The sequence below is a fragment of the Petaurus breviceps genome, unplaced genomic scaffold (genome assembly GCF_028583685.1).
Source record: "Petaurus breviceps papuanus isolate PSGF00001 unplaced genomic scaffold, PetGlider_PUasm1.0 208, whole genome shotgun sequence".
Taxonomy (NCBI): Eukaryota; Metazoa; Chordata; class Mammalia; order Diprotodontia; family Petauridae; genus Petaurus; species Petaurus breviceps.
Window position 1 is genome coordinate 28,483,839 of NW_027185852.1, and position 22,445 is coordinate 28,506,283.

At 43.1% G+C, this 22,445-nt stretch overlaps 1 protein-coding gene across 1 annotated transcript in view; it reads right to left on the bottom strand.

The window, feature by feature from the left end:
• Positions 1-7,117: 7,117 nt before the first annotated feature.
• Positions 7,118-22,445, bottom strand: part of LOC138165371 (cytochrome P450 4A6-like) — an 88,876-nt gene continuing 73,548 nt past the window's right edge. Inside the window, exons 11-12 of the mRNA XM_069093636.1 lie at positions 16,570-16,652; positions 7,118-7,426 (exon numbers count right to left, since the gene is read on the bottom strand). Coding sequence (XP_068949737.1) covers positions 7,258-7,426; positions 16,570-16,652 — 252 coding nt within the window. The 3' untranslated portion in view covers positions 7,118-7,257. The remainder of the gene's footprint in view (positions 7,427-16,569; positions 16,653-22,445) is intronic.

Below are 22,445 nucleotides of genomic sequence, written 5' to 3' on the forward strand. Positions count from 1 at the left end.
CTTCTTCTTCTTCTTCTTCTTCTTCTTCTTCTTCTTCTTCTTCTTCTCCTTCTCCTTCTCCTCCTCCTCCTCTTCCTCCTCCTCCTTCTCCTCTTTTTTCTCCTTCTTCTTCTCCTCCTCCTCCTCGTTTTCCTCCTTCTCCTCCTCCTCTCTCCTCTCCTTCATCCCCATACTACTGTGGCACTTTACTAATGAACAGAAGAAAACTGAATTAGGAGTCCCTTGTATGAGGCTAGATCTCAAACTCTCCAGCTGTAGTATTGTGTGGTGCTCCTGGAAGTCTGCACTGAACTCCAGGAGCTATTTTGAGAGGTACTTCACTGACTTCTTCAACTATCAACAACTAACCTAGAATGTTGGCAGTTGGCCAGCTGGAAGGAATATTATTTTATTTCTCCTTTTTGCCAGGTAGGCAAGAAGTAAACCAACTCCCATCTGCTCTCCCCTACTAAGAACATACCTGGCCAAGCTCCCAGCAGAGCCTTTATCACACCTTAGTGGGGATGGAAGCCAAGGTATGTAAGATCTAATGCTCCTTAGCCCTGAAGAGAAGCCCCAAAGAAGACTGGAAAGAGACGTGTCATTGACTTCTCACCATCTGCTTGGTCGGGAGCCATGTGCATGCAAGTGGGTCTCCACCAATTGAGCTTTAGGTGCCCACAGAGCAGAAGTTAGGGCCCAACTTACAGGATGGACAGGAGTTCAAACAGCCTTGGGCAGACCATTTGAGGAAAAAGGACGAATGCCCTGTATACCCTGGGAGCTTTTCCACCTGGTGATCTAATGACCTGGCTGCCTGAGCAGTGAATGGAGTGTGTTCTATTAGTCTGTAATCTCTGTATTAATGGAAAAGTATTGCTATTAACTAAAATGCGGCTGGGTGGCACTCTGTCGGATTTAGAGACAGGAAAACTTGATTTCAAATCCATGCTCACCCTGAACAAGTCACTTAAATATCACTCTGCTTAAGTTTCCTTATCTGTAAAATGGGGATAATAATAGCACCTAACTCTCAGGGCTGTTGTGAGGATAAAATAAGATAATATTTGTAAATCTTTTTGCAAACCTTAAAGAGTTATATAAATAAATACTCGCTGGGCAGCTAGGTGGTGCAGTGCATATAGCACCGGCCCTGGACTCAGGAGGACCTGAGTTCAAATCCGGCCTCTGACACTTAACACAAAAACTAGCCCTGTGACCTTGGGCAAGTCACTTAACCCCAATTGCCTTCCAAAGAGCAAAAAAAAGAAAGAAAGAAAAAGAATTACTTGATATTGATTAATTTTAGGGCACCTTTTAGTCCCTTCCTCATGCCATGAAGTGAGCAGTGCAGTCCTTTAAAAGAGGCTACTCAGATACCCTCAGGACTACCCAATACCACTGCTGCTTTAGTCCAGTGAGAACAGAATCCTATAGCCTGGACCACCAGTGTGCACGGTTGTGACCATAGCTCCCAATATATCTTCCGCTTTCTGCTTTGTCTCTTGCCCAATGCCACAGGATTTGAGGTAGGTGAAAATAGTAAAGTGGTATGGTCGACATCATTTGACTCATGCATAAATTGGATTTAAGTGAGGTAGAGTTGTGCCAAGTCATTGGACTCTCTCTTCCATAGCCATTGGAATCCGGTGACAAGACAAAAGAGAGGGTGACTGGTGAGGGTCTGGGATATAGTGGATGACCTTGGTGTCTTCGATATCAAACCAAGTTCCACAATGCCTGCTTCAATTGCATTTATGGCTGTTGGAATAAATTGTTCCTATCTACCCATTCCCCAGGAGAAGTCTTCACTTACTTGGAGCTCATACCCCACTAATTCACTGATAAGGTTGAGGCCTATCAGTTACCCCTGTGTTTAGCCCATCTGCTGAAATCATTTACCAGGGCGTGTACTGACAGGGAGCCTTCCTCTCTGCTCTATAACCTTATGAGGTTGCTGAGTTGGACTTCTTCCTACTGGAAAGCCTATATGTTCTGGCATATCATCCTGAGAATAGCCAGCCAGTTGAGGAGGGAGTGAGGTTCTTCAAAAAAGAATTCCTCTGGTTTCTGGATTTAACCTTTCTTGGGATGGGTTATCTCAGATGTAAAAACATGCCTTCTCTTTTCCAGGAACTTCTATGTCTGGAACCTCTCATGATATAATATCTATGTTCCAAGCTCCCCCGCTAATTATGGGCTCCCTGTCTGTGGCATCAGAAGTCAGGAACCAACTAGATGCACCTGCTTGAGATGCTACCCTTTCCTATACAATTTGTAGCTGTCACCCATATTCCTGAGCTGCCCCATTGTGTGGGTTGGGACTTAGGTGTTCTCCACACACTAGGTCAAATGACAAAAGCCTTGCTTAACGTGAGTGCCAAATCTGGAGAGGACCTCTTAAAAGATCATTCATTCGGGGTGGCCAGATGGTGTAACTAGTAAGAGCGCCAGCCCCAGAGTCAGGAGACCTGGGATTGGTTCCAGCCTCAGATACTTAACACCCACACAAAATAAGTGGCTGTGTAACCTTGAGCAAGTTATTTAACCCCAGTTGCTTTTAAAGAAAAAGATCATTCATTCCTTCTTCTTCCTATTGTAACCTGAAGACCATCTCACTCAAAACCTAGAGATCCACCCCACCCTCACCTTTGCAGGACACACTATCAACATGGCCACAGAATTGCTAGATTTGAGAATTGTAGAGAATTTCAGAGAACATCCAGTCCAACCCATCCATACTCCCAGAAAGGACCCCCACTAGACCATCCTCAACAAGTGTCATCCAGCCTCTGCCTGAAGTCTACCAGGAAGGGGGAGTCCACCCCTTTGAAGCAGCCTATTTCTCCTTGGACAGCTCTCATGGTTGGAAGTTTGGATGAAATCTACCCCAAAGTTGCCTTTAACAGAAAAACTGTCTCGTTTAGGTTACTCATACTGTGATTCTTTTTTTAAATTCTGCCTGCTGTGCTCTATATGGTCTTGCTAAGCTTGAATCTCAGCCCTTTTCTTCTGTCTCTCCTCTCCCATCCCAACCTTCACCTCTGTTATTAAGTTCCCTTTTAATCAGAACAGCCAGTCCTCAGACAAATATGGTCTTTCTAGGCCTCATCAAATTCACTCTGTGCCTGGCCAAAAGCCCTTCCTTCTTACATCATGTACCAGAAAGCCAAAAGCCCTTCCTTCTTACATCATGTACCACAAAGCCAAAAGCCCCTCACACCACTTTCTATCCCATTAATGTTCCTCCATTTATTCTCATATTCACTTCTCGTATCCTTCCTCCTCTGCCAAAGTCCCAGACTTCCTTAAGCAGGAGACAAACATTCCTTCTGCTTCTCTGACCTTCACTTCCCTGCCAAAAGCTTCACAATCCCATGAGGCTTTCTGGTTTCCTCCTAATAGTAACCTTAATTCTCCTAATACTACCTTGGGTGAGTAGTGGTCCTCAGCTCTAATGACTCTTGGGAATCCCTCTGTCCTATTCTGAACAGAGATCCCCACAGACAGCATACTTCCTGTGTGTTTCTTCTTTTTCCTATCAGGGCATCCCTTTCAGTAAGGAGTTACCCAGCTGACCACCATCGGACCCTTCTTCTCATTGGTCATAGTAGCATATTTAAAGCTTCTTTCTCCCTTCCATAGAATATGAGAAGCTGCCTCCTTCTCTCAAAGTTGAGACCCAGCATTCCTAGAAAGAACCTGCAGGCAGAATTCAGACTTGCATAAAAGAAAAACTACCTACCTACTACTATAGCAGCTATCCAGAAGTCTCCTTCTCCACCCTAACCCTGGCCTCATCCAAAGAGACTTCAACACAGATGTTGCTGCTGTCTCAAACAACCTAACTTCCCCCTTTCTTGAGCTACCTAACTCTCATGATCTGCTCCTCCACTCTGCCTCAGCTATATCCCGGGATGGGCATCCTTTTGATCTTGCTATATCTCACTAATGTTCCTCTTCCATGACCAAGAACATTGAAGCTTCTTGATCTGGTCACAATCTCCTATCCCCCATCTCTTCCTAAGCCTTTCTCCTCCTAAACCTATTCTTTTTCTCATGAATGTCAATCCCTCCATCCTTTAGTACTTTCCCAGGACATCCCCCCATTCTGGTGATACTCTCCTCTCTTTCTAATTTCCACTCCTTGGAGAACCAATGATCCTCCTAAAGCACAGATCTGAAACAAGTTGAGATTTGTATTAACTGATGCAGTGAAGTGAGCAGAACCAGAACAATTTATGTAATAAAAACACAACTTTGAAAGACTTGGGAATGTTGATTCAATGCAATGGCCCACCATGATTACTGAATGATGAAGCATTCTGTCTACCTCCTAAGTGAGAGGTGATGGACTTAGGATGCAGAGTGAGGAATATGGTTCTTGAAAATGGCCAGTGTGGCAATGTGTTTTGCTTGACTATGTTTGTGTAATGGAGCATACCTTACATGGACACCTCCTGCAATCTCTTTCATATGGGGAAGAGTAGCTTCCTTCAGGTGGCTGCAGAGCCAGACCAGGCTGCATTTGAAAACTACCACAGGATTACTCTGTTTCCTATTGCTTCCAGAAGATGAAGATCATTCATAGTGCACCTACAGCAAAGGTACCGTAAACTGAACTGGGATGGAGGAATGCCATCTCCCCTCTTCTAGCCCTTGATGTTTGGGGTGTTTGTTTCTGTCTTATTTCATTTGTCCTTCTCAGTTTTACTGGGTTGTGGTCACTGTACATGTTACAACTTCTGGAGCCACAGGTAAGACGTGGATGACAGGTGGTGGATAAGCAGCCCTCCCACCAGAGGTACTAGTCCTCCCTGAGCACCATGCCAATTCAAACTGAAAAAAACAATCTCTGCCTTCAAGGAGCTTACATTTTAATGAGGGAAGTCAATACAAAAAAGGAAACTAGAAAGCAGGGCATGCATATGGGGGATATGGTACCTGAGCAGGGGCATGATAGAGAAAGTCTGAAAGGTTTGGGGGAGCCCTGGAAAGGATGAAGACATGGCTGGCCTGAGCACTTTCCTTAAAATGGAGATTCTGTAAAGACCCAACCAATCAGAGGAATGGATCCCATGGGTAGAGGGTTCTTCCAGTATAAGAAGTCCAGGGGGTATTAAAAAACTCTTTTGTGATGCATCCACAAATTTTGCAACCTCTACCCTGCAAAGCAAGGATATTATTATTATTATCATTTTATAGATTAATAAACTGAGACTTATAGTGGAGAAAATTATAAATTATCAAAAAGGAGGGTGGTATAGTGGATGGCTCAGTTCTCCCTCTGACATCCTGGCCCTATGACCCAGAGCAAGTCATTCCATTGACCCATGGCCCAAAGAACTAAGATTAAAAGTTACAAAGACATCTTATCTGTCTGTAACAACAGAGGAAGTTTCCATACCAGGAGATCTGTACCTCAATGAAATCACATGAAAAAAATTTTTAAAACTCTGAACAACAACCATATCAAGAAATCATAAGGACCATCAGACAGATACAAGCCAAGTGTTCTTGCAGGCTCAAAGGATGGAAAGGTCACTTTCAGCTGGTGTATAAGAAAAGGCAATATGAAGGAGGAGACTAAGGTTGAGATAGGGGGTAGGGAATGGGGATAGTAGAATTCAAGGATTCGATTTATTGTGGCTCTTATTATATTCTAGCTCTTGCCTCATATTATTGCATTGTATTATAACTTTGCATTGCTATCATGTCCCCTCCTTAACTGTGAGTTCCCTGAGGACAGCCATTGGGTCTAATTTAAAATTGGGGTCTTCTCCAGTGCCAGCCCATGGCATAAACACAGTAAGTATTTAATGGTTATTTGAAGCAGATAGAGAAAAGAATGGATCCAGTTTCTTAAGAACTCCACAAATGTTCTCCCTACTCACAATTGCCTCTTAAGACCCTTGGCTTCCTTCAAAATTCAGTGCAAACGCTAAGTTCTATGGGGGGCCTTTGTGAGAGGGCAGCAGTTTCTGGACTCGTCTCCTCCAAGATTCCCTTCCATCCACTCTGTGTGTTTCTGGCATGAAGATAGTGTCTATGAGGTCATCCATCCCAATTGGGATGAAAGATCCTTGAGGGAGGGGCTTTTTACATTTCCTTGTATGCCCAGGGATTGGCTGGCACATAAATGCTTTTCAAAATGTGTGTGTGTGTGTTGTGTGTGTGTGCGTGTCTGTGCGTGTGTGCGGTTTATATAGAAAATGCTTGTCAATTGACTAAGACATCACTGCCATCTGGTGGCCACTCTTGGGATTGTAGACAGTCTCCAGGAGATTTAGAATCCCAATCCAACAAACCTTTAATAAGCACTTTCTCTGTGCCAGACTCTGTGCCCTGTGCTGGGGATACCAAGATAAAGGCAAGACACTCCCTTCCCTCAGGAGTTACATCCTATGGAGAGAAGCAGCATGTACCCAAGGTAAAGGGAGACAGGCAAAGCAGTTGGGGGATTGGGAAAGGCTTCTTGGAAGAAGGGGCCCTGAGTTGAGTCTTGTGAAGGAAGCTAGGGATTCCAAAGACTGAACTGAAGAGAGGGCACATTTAGGCATCCGGGACAGCCTAGGCAAAGGAATGGAGGTGGGAAGTGAGTCACATGTGAGAAGCAGCAATGACTCAGTTGGACTGGAAGATGGAATATTGAAAGGGGAATAATGTGATATTTGCCTAGAAAGGTAGGATCCAGACTGTGACAGGCTTTAAATGTCCAACTCCACCCCTACTCCCCTCTCTCTCTCACACACACACATACTGTTTCTAGTTCTGTCCTCTAGGGCCAAGACCAAATTCAATCCCTCTTCTATGCAACAGCCCTTCAGATTCTTGAAAATGTTTCCTATGCCCCCCCCTACATCTTTTCTTCTTCAAGCTGAACATGTCCAGTTCATTCAAGCCATAGTCTCAAGTACCCTCCCCACCCCTGTTACCTTCCATTGAATGTTCAACATCCATCCCAAAGTTTATCCCTAAAATGGAACCCACCCATCCACATGGCTTTTGACTTCCTCTTCCTTCCTCCTCCTTCTCCCTTCCATCCTTTCTCTATTATTCTTCTTCTCTCCCATCACTCCTTCACCATCCTTATTCTTTTTCCTCTCCACATTTCCAGAAGGGATGACCCCAGTGCTCTAGATTCTAATCTATGGTATCATCTTTATTATAGTCAAGAGTGAAGGAGAGAAACAAGAGAGGTCTTAGCCGGGCAGGTAAACAGTCAGACAGATGACTGAGAAAGGGAGGACTCCTCATCCTCTGTTCTCTGGGGCAGTGTTAGGGGAGTCTTTTCATCCAGAGGTGGATCCCATTTTGAGACCTAAGAACCAGCCTTGAAATAGGCAGGGGAGGTTTTGTGGTATCTGGCTTCAGCTCAAATAAGAGCAGGGTCAGAGCAAGAACCACCTTCATTTCATTCATGGCAAACTTCTGTCCAATGCAGTTCCTAAAAACATGGAGGAGAGAAGGAGAGAGAAGAGGTTTCAGATTACTTTAACTCAAGACCTAGCAGAGATTCATTCAATCTCAGTCACCCACTCTAGCATTCAAGACTTCCCACAGCCTGGTCCCAGATACATTTCTAGATTGACTGCCAGGGCCCTTGGCCCTGGACAGGGATGTTCAAGACTAAGGGGAAAAGACCAACAAATGTTATCAGTTATGCATCTGACATTAACCATGTATCCAAGGCTTATCACCACCAAACATTTCCATATTTTCTTTGCCCAAGACTTCAGGCAACTCTTGGTGTAACCCAACACCCAAGATGTCCCCAGTGACACTCACAACATAGCAAAACACAACAGACAAATTAGAAAAGTCACCCAGGGGTACTCCACCCGCACAACCATATCACTTTATCACAGAGATGTCTTGATTTAGCTCTATATAGTTTCCTCGTTCCTAAAAAGCAACAGGAGTAAAATAGAACAGCATAACAAAACCTGCAAAAAACCTTGGTCTTCAATTTTTATGAGCTGGTTTCAGGCAGTTAAAGAGATACTGGAGGCTGGTGTCCTAAGGACTTATAGCAGTAGATTCTTTCTTCTCACTCCCACCACTGCACTGAACTTTGTTTCTTATGGCAGAAACACTGAACTCCCACCACTACAACTTCATATCTCCTATGAATGTTCCCAGTAAACCAAATAATTACTGACATTTAAATAGTCAATCATTTGGCAAGCATTTGTTTTGTTTTGTTTGTTTTTGCTTTTGCTTTTTTGGCAAGCATTTGTTAAACATTTCCTCCATGCCACATATTATGCTAAGTGTTAGGAATAAGGCAAAAAATAGTCCCTACTCTCAAAGAGCTAGGGGAGAGAATGCTGCAAAGTACATTACATGCCATGTACACATTTTAAGTTAAATGCATCCATCAGGGAGAGTCTGAGATTTAAATCATGGTACTTGACTAGGGAAAACTATTTTTTATCATTGGTCTCTCCCATTACCTGCTTCATTGGGGAATTCTAGTTTCTAATTCCAGAACTGGAATTCTGGGGGGAAAGGAGAAGCTAGAAATCAAAACTAATGTTTCGGGGCAGCCAGGTAGCACAGCGAGTAAGAGCACCAGCTCCAGTGTCAGGATGGCCTGGAGATCGAATCCCGGGCTCAGACACTTAGCACCCACTCAGAAACACCTGGCTGTGTAACCTTGAGCAAGTTACTTAACCCCAATTGCTTAGGGGCGGCCAGCTGGCTCAGCAAGTAAGAGCACCGGCTCCAGTGTTGGGATGACCTGGGGATAAAATCCGGGCTCAGACACTCAGCACCACACCCAGAAATAATTGGCCATGTAACCTTGAGCAAGTTACTTAACCCTGATTGCTTAAAAAAGAAACAAAAAAAAAACTAATGTTTCCTACTCAAGCACCATGATTCAAGCCTCACATCCTCCCAAGCAGGTAGAGGGGCTACAGGAGTCAGGGAATAGTCAAAGGTAGTTTTAATGTAATGGATATATTTTTATTCAAGAGTAACTCAGTGTATCTCAGGACAAAGAAAATCACCCAGTTCTAGAGATAAGAATAAGGCTTAAGAAAAGACTGCTTTTTAGCTCCCCTTTGTATGTTGCCTTCTCTCAGTAGAACATAAGTTCATTGAGGACAAGAACTGTCTTCCTTTTATGTAGTTCAAATAAAAAGGATCTTCTCAAGGTAATAATCAAAACATCCATAAGACATTGCTAGAGTTGATATTAATGATTAAGAGTTTTCATTTTTTTTATATCCTCATGCTTTTTGTCCAAGTTCAGAATATCATAGTTCTGAGTCAGATTCATCTCAATACACATTGCTGAGTATAAACTTAAAGAAAAATGAGATCATAGGGATGGCTCATTTGGTCTTCATAGCAAAGTTATAAAAGATCAAGAAATAATAAAACTAAATGTAGAGAATGTGAAACATCTCATAAGAAAAACACCTGATCTGGATAACAAATCAGTAAGAGAAAACATAAGAATAATTTAGCTACCTGAAAGCTATGATAAAAAAAGAATCTTGATACAATAATACAAGAAATAATTAAAGAAAATTGTCCTTAAGCATTAGAACAAGAGAGGAAAGTAGAAATAGACAAAATCCAATGATCAGCACCTGAAAGAGATCCCATGAGGTAAACCCACAGGAATATTGTAGTTAAATTCTGAAACCGCTATATCAAGGATAAAAATATTACAAACAACAAGGGGAAAAAACAATTTAAATATGGTGGTGCCACAATTAGAATAACACAAGACCTAGCAGTGGTGACACTAAAAGACCACAAGTCTTGAAATACTACCTATCAAAGAGAAAAAGAACTAAGGTTCCAGCTAAAAATATCATACCCTGAAAAGCTAAGCATAATCCTGAATGGAAAAAAGGTGAACATTTAATGAACTGTCAGACTTTCAGGATTTTGTTTAAAAAAAGAAATCTGAACTTAATAGAAGATTTGACATACAAGAGCCAAGAGAAATACAAAGTGCATACCGAAAACTAATTACAGGGACTTAATAAGGACAGACTGCTTACCTTCTATATATGTAAAATATATGTCTAGGATTGCCATTAGCAATGGGGTAGTTTGTAAGAAAGATTGGGAAAGACCTGAGTATGATATGACTTTAAAAAATTAAACCATTTAGGAATAACTAAAAAGAACAATTATCTTACACAAATGAGATGCTAGAGGAAGAACTGACACAGAGGAATTAGATGAGGGAAGAGGGCTGGTAGTTCCTGAACCCCACTTTCATCATGAATGGTTCAAGAGGGAACAATACATATATACATATATACATATATACATATATATATATATATATATATATATACGGGCATAAAAGTCTCCTAAATTCAGAAAGAAATAAAACGATAAGGGGATAGGGAGAGGGGAAGGGATAAGGGAAGGATCTTTACAGGGGAGGGGGAGGGAATAGATTAAAGGGGGGTATAAAAGGGTGTTTAGATTAATGGGAATGGGAGGATAAGGGAGGGATCCTAGGAGGGTAAGTATGTTAAGTAATAGGAGCACAAGGTAGCAGATAGAAGCAGAGGAATCAGGAGGTATGGGAAATAAGAGATATGCACCAACATAAAACAGATCAGGAGTAGAATTTGTTAGGGGAGAAGGAGCAGGGGTGATAATCATGATCTCAAAGTTAAGGCTAAAATAGATTTAATCAAAAGAGAAAAATAGGGAAACCGCGGCATCAGGCATATTTATCAGCATTGTTTTGGACTATTTAAAATAACTAGACAGTATGAGGTCGGAGTATTGCTGTGGTGTAGGAGATGACAAGTTGGTGGACTTGGAAAAATATGGAAAAATTTGGACTTATGAAGAAAGAGGTTAGTCACCCTCAAAGAAACAGAGAATAAGTATAGTACAGTTCTACATAGATGCATATGAATGAATATGTCTCTATATGTTTATGATTATTGCTAAGGATATATGGGTATATTGTATATATGTATATCTTTGGGTGTATATATATCTATATGGGTATGTATATGTATATATTTGTATGTGTATATGTGTGTGTGTGTGTGTTTGTTGTGTGTCTGTGCTCAATTGCATCCTGGGGGGAGGAAAGAAAAACAATAAAGTAAAAAGTGCACAGCAGAGAACAAAAAAAAAAACTAACAAGGAAGCAAAGAAAAGATGGGCAGCTCTCAACACAATGTCTAGTATTTATTATATAGGCTTTCTTGAAATGGAAATTTATTGCTGTATATCTTGAATCCTCTTACATTCTGTGCACATTTTCTTTTTTGTAATATTTTGATTTTAGTATTTAAATTTTTTCTTTTCTTATTTAAGTTTAAAATTTTTTTTAATTACAAATTGAAAAAAGAGACACGAATGTAAAGCCCTGAAGAGCTGATTTCCTGGCTTGACGGTGATGATTCTAGAACTGGAATGACCTGCACAATTCAAGTTCCAGAGATGCCCTGGGTGTGACCTGCACTGCGAATGCAGAGCAGGCCAGGAATGAGCCACTGGCACTTCCTCTATCCCCGGGGGATGATCCTAGGGAAAACTCAGCTCTTTCCCAAGTCCTTCCTTCCCTCGGTCCACAGAAAGGTCTGGATCTACCCCTGGATATTCACTCATTTTAGATTCTCTGTTTCCCTCAAGAAGCATTAGACCAGGGTTGGGGGAACTGTGGCCCCAAGAACACATGTAGCCCTTTGACTGACTCCAAACTTCACAGGAAAAAATCCCCTTAATAAAAGGATTTGTTCTGTAAAACTTGAGCTCAAAAGGCCACACCCAAGGACCTAGAAGGCCACAGGTTCCCCACCCCTGCATTAGACTCTCCACTGCTTACTTTCTCTTCTAAACCATTCCCAATGTCAGTCTCTCTGTATATCCCTGACACCTGGCGTAATTTTGACTGATGATTGAGTGATAAGATCAGAATTTCCTGGGCACTGTTTGCAATCCCAATAATTGCCACTAGGGGCAATAGGTACTATCCGATTCCTGTGGCAAAGGGAATTCAAAGAAATTGCTTTCCTCTCTGCACTTGGATCTTGCTTGTTTGAGAGTACCCTTGCCACTTTCCAACTAGTGCTGGTAAAGATAGTTAAACATGAATTATCTCGTTGTCATTGGAAAGACCAGCCTATCGCTCCATGGGCGACCTCACCACCACCCTCCCAACTGCCTTCTTCTCATTTGTGTGCTCCTCAAACCCAGCCCAACCCATGACTCCCTGAAGTGCTTGGCCTTGATCCCACATGAGGCCATCCCCTACCCCAAGCATGCTTTGCAGCTCCCTTTCATGGGCTGTCCATCCCTATTGGAATGTAAGCTCCTTGAGGACAAGAACCATGTTTCTTTTTGCTTGCAGTTGTATCACCAGTGCTTGGCATAGTGCCTGGCACAGAGTAAGTACTTGACAAATGCACTATCATCTTCCTCTCCATCTATCTACCTACCTACTTATCTATCTAAGACATTGGAAGAATGTAAAAGTTGGATTAAAATGTTTCACTGTCTTACCAAAAAAAAAAAAAAGCTGGTTGGAAACCATCAATTGACAAGTGCCGACTTCATAGCCCCTCTTTCAGTTATGGGAGTCACAAAGTTCCATAGGAAAACATGAAGACTAACCCAGAGGAGCTGGACAAACTTCTGAATTGGTCGTGTCCCCAGAGCCTCCAAAGTGTAAGAACCTTCTAGAATTTGATGTTTAGTGCCACAACTGTATTAATATCTAAGCTTCCCTTTTCAAACCATGCTTATTCATATGTGATTGAAGAAAACTAGAAGTAGAAAGGTCAAATTGTTTTAAAACCTACAAAGCCATTTGGAAACTAATGGATAGATAAATGTGGATGTTCTTTCAAAGGCTTAGTGAACTGCCTCACACATGCATCACTGTTAGCCTGTGCTGATCCAAGCAAGCCTTTCATCCTGCATATGGATGCCAGTCTGCTGGACTTGGGACCAGTTCTCCTCTCCCAAAGGAGTGCTGGCTGCCAGGAATTAGTCTCTCTTGCCAAAAGAGAACTCCATGAAACATAGGACCTTGAGAAAGTTGATTCATTGAGGACCCCTCCTCTATTCCAATCAGTATTAATCAATTTGATACGATTCCATAGGGGTAGTGCCTGTAAGTTCTGTATATTTGGCCCCTGAGCTATGAGCTGCAGATTGTAAATTCACTTGCTTAATCATAGGAAGTTAAGGAGAGGCCCTCCACCCTTGTTTTTCCTTGGCATGGTGACCAAGCCCAGTGTGGTGGAGGTGATTCAACTAAAGGAAAATCCCCCAATTTATTTTTGTGCCTCTGGACCATTCTTTCTTGTTCAGCACAAGCAGGTGACCATTTTATGACCACTTAGTGGAGATGCCCCATACTTCTTTCAATCTGTGACCCACCTCCCACTAATATGTCATTTTGAACCCTCAAGAGCCAGGTCTATCAACCAATAGGATTCTGTTTTTGCCATGTCTCTTTAGCATATTTGGGTAAGAATAAACAATGTATTTATCCATACTTTATATAAGTCACATAGGAATATGGAGTCTAACAGTAGGGCTCTATAATAGCCCTCGAACTTTAATGTAATGTCCATTACTTGTTTACCAGCTGCAGAACTCACTTGCACAACCATAGGAATGTGACAAAGTGCAGTGGCAAGGTGGCACAGTGAATAGAGCACCAGTCTGGGAGTCAGGAGGATCTAAGTTCAAATCTGGCCTCAGACACTTAACCCCAACTTCCCTGGCTTCCCCCCTCCAAAAAAAGAAAAAAAGAATGCAACAAAGACATTTCCATCCTGTTTTGCTCAAATTCCATGACCAAACCAAGCACGGGTAGTGGCATGGTATGAAAAGTCCCCCCAAGATGTTCTTAGAGCATATGTATAGCTCCTGCCTAACCTAAGAAGAAGCTGTTCACCTTTGACCACCTATTCAGTGGAGATATTCTTTGCTTCACCCAACTTGTCACCCTGCTGACAGATCATTTTTGCTTTTTTTAGCTTATGTATCATGTGTCAACCAATGGAATTATTCTGTAGTTGGTATGAGTTCTTGAATGTCTAGATATCTAACCCTCCATAAAAATAGGGCCTGGAAGGAGGGGGCATCTCAGATTATGAGGAAGATCTGAGGTCCACTTAATAGAAGGGACCATGAACCCTTTAATAAAGTACCATTGGCTCAGAGCTCTGCCTTAGTCTCTCATAGTATAGGCTGAATACTTTTTATCCTCACATTACCATACACCAACTGAAGTTCTTGGTCTACAAGCAAGTTGACACTGAAAAGTTCAAAGCCCATTTGTCTGGAATTAACCTTCTGAGAGTGAACTTACAGAAAACCTCTGATTTGGATTTTGACCACACTCAGTTAGATGCTGCTTGCTACAGATGGCTAGCTTTATGTGAATTTAGCAGATATCATCAGCCAAGGACCACTAAGGTAAACGTAAGTGCTCTGTCTCAGAGGCCATGTGATGGTGATACTGAAGGAAAAGATAAAGTTTTAAGAAAATGACAAATTTTGGATAAAATGTGATAAAATTGGAACACTAATACAAGGTGGAGTTGGGAACTGATCCAACCATTCTGTAGACCAATTTGGAACTATGTCCAAAAGGCTATAAAACTGTGCATACCCTTTCACCCAGAAATACCACTTCTTAGGTCTGTATCCCAGAGAGATCACAAAAATGGGGAAAGGACTCACATGTACAAAAATATTGATAGCAGCTCTTTATGTGGTGGCAAAGAATTGGCAATTGAGGGGATGTTCATCAATTGGGGGGATGGCAGAACAAGTTGTGGTATATGAATGTAATGGAATACTATGGTGCTATAAGAAATGATGAGCAGGTGGGCTTTAGAAAAACCTGGAAAGACTTATATGAACTGATGCTGAGTGAAATAAGCAGAACCAGGAGAAGATTGTACATAGCCACATAGTACAATGATTAACTTTGATAGACTTAGCTCTTCTCAGCAATGCAAGGATCTAAGACAATTCCAAATGACTCACAAAGGAAAGTGCTGTCCACATCCAGAGAAAGAGCTCTGGAGTCTGAATATGGATGGAAGCAGACTATTTGCTCTCCCTTTTTTTTTGTTTCTTATTTCCCATGGTTCTTCCCATTGGTTCTAAGTCTTCTTTACATCATGACTAATGGGAAAATATGTTTAATATGAATGTAGAAGTAGAACCTGCATCAGATTGCACACCATCTTGGGGAGGGGGAGGGAAGGATGGGGGAGAAAATTTAAAACTCAAAAATCTTATGGAGGTGAATGTTAAAAACTAAAAATAAATTAATTATTTTTTAAAAAAGAAAAGATAAAGTTCTATGTGACACACAGTTAAGTGGGCCACAAACAAATGGAAGTGTAATTGAGAGGTGGTGATTTCCTCCAGACCATGTCATCAGTGAGTGTGAACTTTGTTTCACTGAAGCAGCCTTCACTACCTGAGTTGTCTGTAGAGTCAAATGGCTGGCAAAAGACTATAAGAAGTGATCTTAGAAATAAAGCCATGGTGCTAAAGGACTCAGGTTTCATTCCCAAGCAAGCACCCTCCTGTTGAGACAATAGCAGGCACTAGAGAATTCTACCAGAATGCAGTTGATATGGTGCCTGGAAGCCAGTGGGGCTGCTGAATGCATATTATTCTATAAAAGTACTGCATGGAGACTTTCAATGGATAGGTCAAGAACCCCCCCCCAGTTACTAAGAAACCAATTTTACTCATTCAAAATGTCACTAAGAAGAGAGAAGCTGGGGGGCTCCGGGTATTCGAAGAAATGCTTTAAGCCTTAGCCAGCCTTTAGAGCTGAGCTCTGGAAAGAGATAGTGAAAACATCAGCCATGTACACTAGTAGCAACAGATCATTTCACCAGGCAAATCCAAGCAGGAATGAGAAGCATCTGTGTTGAAGAGAAGCTAATGCGTTGTGGGAGAGGTGCTACTCAGAGTATGGATTTCCCACGGGATCCACTGTAAGCATAGCAGACACCAAAAACAAGCTACTCAAAGAAATGCTCACTTTAGAGGGGTGAGAACACCAGCCTGCTGCTTTGGGCTTTGGAGTCTCATGGAATGGGGAGGGGGGAGAAACACTCATGGCCAGGGCATCTCTTGACTAAGAAAGTCTGGATGAAGCCAACCATGACTCCCACTCAGAAGAGCCCTGACAGAAACAAACTGCTGTGAAGGAACAAGCCTTTATTAAGCACCTAATATGGGCTGGACACTGTGCTAAGTGTTTTTAAAAATAGCATCTCATCTGATTTCCACAACAACCCTGTGCAGTAGGTACCCCAATTTTATAGCTGAGAAAATTGAGGTAGACCTAAGACACATAGGTATTATGGGTCTGAGGTATTGAACTCAGATCTTCTGACTCCAGGCTCAGCATTCTATCTACTGTCCAGCCTCAGCCTTTGTAGGCTTGGCGTAGCTTCTCTTGCCGGTTTCTCTTCCATTCAGGGTCCGGAAGGAAACCTACACTCACCCCCACCTTCTGTGTCTGACTCATTCATTCATTTATTGCATTTATTCATTCAACACCTGTTTTCTCAGAAGGAACTCATGCTAGCCACAATGACTCACCTGGGTCCTGCAGAGAAGGGCAGGTAGGCATGGGAATGCTGGAGGGTCACATTCTCGGGGGAGAAGCGGAGAGGATTGAACACCTGCAAGAGGACCCCTGGATCAGTGGAGTTGGGTTGGAGGCTGTTCACCACACACACACACACACACACACACACAAACACCCAGCCCCCCCCACACACACACACATCCCATGCTGATTCGTGCTGTCTTGAACCAGCCAACGGAGAGAGGATTCAGGGGCTAACAATGCCAGAGAGGGTCCATCTTTCAAGCTTTGGAGGACTCTCCTCTAGCTCTCCACAAACTCCACACATGTCCATACCACCTCCCCTGAGTCCCACCCCCATCGTGGGGGCCAACATACTTCTGGATCTTCCCACACCCTGGGGCTGTGGTGAAGAGCATATATGTGCAGAGAAACTGCGTTTCCTAGGGAAAGAAAAAGAAAAAGCCATGTAAGGTAAACAGCGACCTTCTCCAGAATAGCAGCAGAGGGCAGGAATGGAAGGCAAAGGCTGCTGCCAGCTCTGCCCTCACCTGTGCAGGGCTGTGTGTGTCAATGAGCCTTATTGAAGGCTCAGGGCAGTTGACCTAGCCCACCACTTCTGTTGTTCAGTCATTCCAGTCATGTCCAACTCTTCCTGACCCCATTTGGGGTCTTCTTGGCAAAGAACCAGGAGCAGTTTGCCATTTCCTTCTCCAACTCACTAACAAAAGAGCTAAATGATGTCTAATAGTTTCCAAATCATGACTGACCAGGCAGGCCCCCAAAACAGTTAGAATAATGATTCCTCCTCCACCACCACAAGGCTAAGGATTACTGATTGCACATCTGGCAGATTGTCCCTGCCCAGTTTAGTCCGAAGAATGCACTAGATAGGGGCTCAATTAGTATTTGCATAATTATGTTTGCCCCCAAATGCCCCCTTGAACCTGGGGTGGCAAGGGCTTCCCTAGGGGCTCTCATGCTACAAAAATATGGACAAAGTTAAGTTTTGTGGGGGTTAGGGGAAGGACAGAAAATAAACATTTATGTAGTATTTACTATTTGCCATCACTGTGATAAATGTTTTTGCTTCTTTTTTTGCTTGTTTTATAAATATTAACTCATTAGATACTCACAATAACTTTCTGAGATAGATTCTATTATTGTTGCCCATTTTACAGTTGAGGAAATTGAGGCAGAGGTTATTTGCCCAAATTCACACAAAGGTCAAATTTGAACTCAGGTCTTCCTGATTCCAGTACAGTGATCTATCCCTTATCTCCCTCACTGAGGGCCCCCAGCATGGCAGTGGGAAGTGATAATCATCGCTTTTAGTGCAGGGCTTTGAGCTTTACAAATGTCATTGCACACATTGTATTATTTGACTGGTAACAACCCTGAAGGACAAGTGCTGCAGTACCATTATCTCCATCTCACAGACAAGAAAGAGAAGTTTGCACATTAACAAACTGCTAGCAAGTGCCTTAAGCAATATTAGAACCCAGGTCTCTGGACCCCAAGTTCAGTCTCCTTTCCATAGTCTCATTGGGAATGGTGGCTCTGGGGCTTTCAGAAGGAGCCCTAAGCAATGGGCAGTGGTTGGGGGGGGAGGGCCCCTGTTTGGGTGGAGGGGTGAAGAGAAGAGATCCAAGTCCTTTCCCCACCCTAAAAGGTTTTCCTGTTAAGGAAAAGAAAAAAGTGTTCAGGGTATACAGGCTGGCTATAATGGATTTCAACTCTTATTTTACTTCTGTTTTCTCTGTCATGAAGTATAATCTCTGGATTAGAAAGGAAGAATCATAAAGGGCTAAGAGGGACTGTGAGGATAACTGTGAGACATGTTTGGGACATGGACAAGTACCTTGGACAATTCCCTTCCCCCCTCCTTGGTTTCTGCACCTAAAAATTGGGGAGACCCAACAAGATATTTTTTATAGTCATGTCCAGCTCTGAGACCTCCTCTTTCAGAGTAATTTTGATTGTTGTGGTCATGTCCTTTGTTCTCAAAGAGGACCATGACATCAGGAAGATGATGCCATGACTTGCAGTTGACTTTGATTGGAGTGAGGGAAGGCTGTGCAAGGTCACCATCCTCACTTTCTCCTCCAGAGCCAGCTGGGTCCAGTGGCCAGATATAGATCAGGACTACTGGAGATGGCCCAGGATGCATTGGGAGACCTTGGCCTTTTTAAGCTAAAGTCTTTCTGAGTTCTCACCTTGCCTGAGGCAACCACCCATCTCGACTATTAGCACTCCCTTGAATACCACATTCCCTTTTTTCTCTACTTTGTTTGGAAGGGGAAGAACCTGGTGCTGTTGACTAACCTTAGTGAGTTAGTAAGGAGGGGTACTGTGCAATACATTGACCTCCCTGGGAACTCCTTTGAGCTTGAGACCTCCTTTGAAGTGAATAGTAAACAGGTCAGACATTACTGGCCCAGGTGTGATAGGTGTGAGCAGAAAACAAGAGAGATGAGTGGTCCCTTCTCCGGGGCAGGAGAAAAGCTAACCTGCCTGGCAGGATTTGAAAATAAGGTCTGGCATAAGATATATTCTCATTTGAAACTAGAGTGGAACACGGACCTCAAGGGTGAACAGAAAACCACACAGTTTTAGAATCTTAAAGCTCACTTGATCTCTTCTCAGAAGTGGGCAGGAGCTCAGAAGTCGTCTGCTCCAAGCTCCCGCCCTTCCAGTGGGTGCCCCACAAATATGGAGTATGAGTGAAAGTAGGAGAGGGCACCTGCTCTTAAGAAGCGTCCATCTGGAAAGGCGATGCTCTCTTTGATATCCCTGCCAATGGACGGCACAGGAGGGTAGAGACGCAGGGCTTCCTTGATGCACATGGTGGTATAGGGAAGCTGGCCCAGGTGGTCCCTGGAATGAAACAGAAGGCAGAGAAGGGGAAAAGCATTTATACAGCACCTACTATATGCTAGTACCTCACAAATATCTCATTTGATCCTCACAGCAGCCCTGTAAAGTCGGTACTGTTAGCACCCCCATTTTACAGTTGAGGAAACAGGCAAACAGAAGGCAGGTGCCTTAGCCGAGATCACACAGCCAGTAAATGATTCAAACACAGGTCTTTCTGACTCCAGGCCAAGCACTGTATCCACTGCACCAACAAACTGTGATAGCACTGTCCTCCAAAACTGGAGTGACAAAAAGAATAGTGGGGGGCCTAGAAGAACTCATGGAAAGTCTTTGGCACCCTCATGCCAAAGGGGGCAGGGGGAACCATAGATTCTGATAAGGAGCTTTTAATTTTTCCTGATTCTTATGTCCTTGCCCCAACCATCCCAGTCTACCCCCTCCCACACCTCCCTTAAAGGTGATGACACGCTTGCTTATTAGATACTGGAGTTTCTCATTCATTTTTTTTTAAGCAATCGGGGTTAAGTAACTTGCTCAAGGTTACACGGCCAGTTATTTCTGGTTGATAAGCAAACCAGATTCTGAGTATACTTCTGTTGGATCTCTAAATGTTACTGGGATCTCAGGGAAGCCTCAGAGCATCCCCAAATTATCTCCCCCCATGGTAAGTGTTGGTCTTTTCTCAATAGACTATTCTTTTCTCCTTGTGCCCAATTCTCCTGCCAGCCTGTTAGGCTATGATCTCCTTTGTAAAATTAGAGCCACTGTTTCCTGCTTCCCCAGTGGATCTCTGTCCTTACAGAGAGAGAACACTGTCTTCCAGAGAGTGCCCTGATGTGATCTGAGATCCCTGATGGGCAACTTCATCCTTAGATACGGGATTGTTCAAATCCACTGTGTCTGCCAACAGTTGGACTAAGGGAGCCTCCTCCATCTCCACCATCCATGCCTCAGTGCCCTTTGTTCAGGGAGGCTATTGAAGGCTTTACACCCCTTACATTATTGACGCTCTGATGGATCAAGATTATTGTTTCATATAAAGTCCCTTGTAACACTCCTATCCTCCCTGATAAGAAGCCCAAGCCAGGGCCTCATGGTAAGTTGCTTTATCACTTTGTACAAGACTTATGCACTATTCATGCTTACCTTTACCCAGGCACTCAGTAGTGTCCAACCCTGCTACCCTTGTTCCCTCAACTCCTTGGGAGTCTACCTGTCTCACTGTGATAGATCTTTGCCAGTATTTTTCATTAGCATTCCCATTCATCTAGACACTCAGTACCTGTTTGTCTTCACCTGGAAGAACACACAAGGGATGTAGACTCATTTGCCTCAAGGGTACGCAGAAAGCCACACCTTGTTCTCTCAAATCTTGAAACAGGACTTGGTTTTCATCATTTTCATAGGTTCCTCTCTGGTTCAGTACATTGAGGATCCCTACTAGCAGCACCAAGAATTGGGATGTCTCAAAACAACAGCTGCCATGTTTGTCTCCAGCTTCATCAGAGGGTTCCTTAAGTTTTTAAATTCAAGGAATTTCCCCCGGTAGAGTACCTTAGTATCACCCTGTTTTTAGGTACTTCTCTGTTTCCCAGAAGGGCATACAGGCTCAACAATTGTCAGTTCCCATGACCAAAAGACAGTTACATGCTATATTATGAGCAGCTGGATATTGCCATCAGTGGATCCCATCTTCTGGTGAGATCACTAAACCTCTGGTTCTTCAAACCAAAGATGCCATTTCAAAACATTTGCAACTTGAACCAGAGCATCTTACAACCTTGTAGACTTTGAGAGGGCCCTGTTATCAGCTGCAGCACTGGGACTTCCAGATACAGTAAGCCCTTTTCTCTTTCTGTCCACAAACACAAGGGGATGGCTTCAGAGGTCCTCACTCAACTCCTTAAACCCTCTCTTCACCCTGTAGCATGTTACTCCAGTCAGCTACATTCAATGGCTCTACTTATAAACTCTAACAGCCACCACCCTTTTAGTTGCAAAGGCATATGATTTCGTTTTAGGAGCCCCACTTGCAGTACAGTGGACCCACAAGATTGAAGCTCTCTTGTTGGGACACTGCACGAAAGTTTTCTCTGATCAAAGACTTGCTAGATATGAAGCGGCTTTGTTGGGTGAAGAAATTGTAACTCCAAAGCACTGTTCATATTACTTCCTGATATACCTACCTCAGGGGAACCTCTCCATGGCTGTTCCTCTGCTGTTGACATGGCCACGGGACCCCACAATGACCTTTCTGACATCCTGGCATACAATCGACATGTATTCAATGCCATCATTTTTGGCAGCTGCCCCCTAACTTATACTCCTTTCAACTATATGCAAATTGACCACTTGTTGTCATTCATCCGCTCATTCTTTGAGCCAAAGCATTTCCTGGTTCCAAGGCCACAGCTAGTTTCATTGCTAAAATTGTTCATTGCTAAAATTGTACAAAAAAGATTGTACCCTGCTTTGGCCTTTCTGCTCATATTGACTCAGACAAAGGGTCTCATTCCACTGACATGATTCTCTCCCAAATCTATTCTTGTCTTGAGCTAACTCCTAACTTCATATCCTTTATTGCCTCAGAGTTTTGGTCAAAGTGAACACATGAACAAAGAACTCTTAATACAATGACAGGCAAACTGTGCACTTAAATTTCCTGAAATACTCCCTTTGGGCCCCCCATTGTGGACAGCTCAGACCCCCCATTGTTAACAGCTCAGATTTTCCCCCACATTGTGTACAGCTCAAGCCCCCTACTGTGTACAGCTCAGGCCCCCTATTGGGTACAGCTCATAGAGGATAGAGTGCTGAACCTGTAGTCAGGAAGACTCAAGTTCAAATCCAGCCTCAGACACTTACTAGCTGTGTGACCTTAGGCACATCATTTAACCCTGTTTGCCTCAATTTTCTCATCTGTTAAATGAGCTGGAGAAGAAAGCAGCAAACCACTCTAGGATCTTTGCCAAGAAAACCCCAAATGGGGTGCTGAACAAGAGCACTCCCC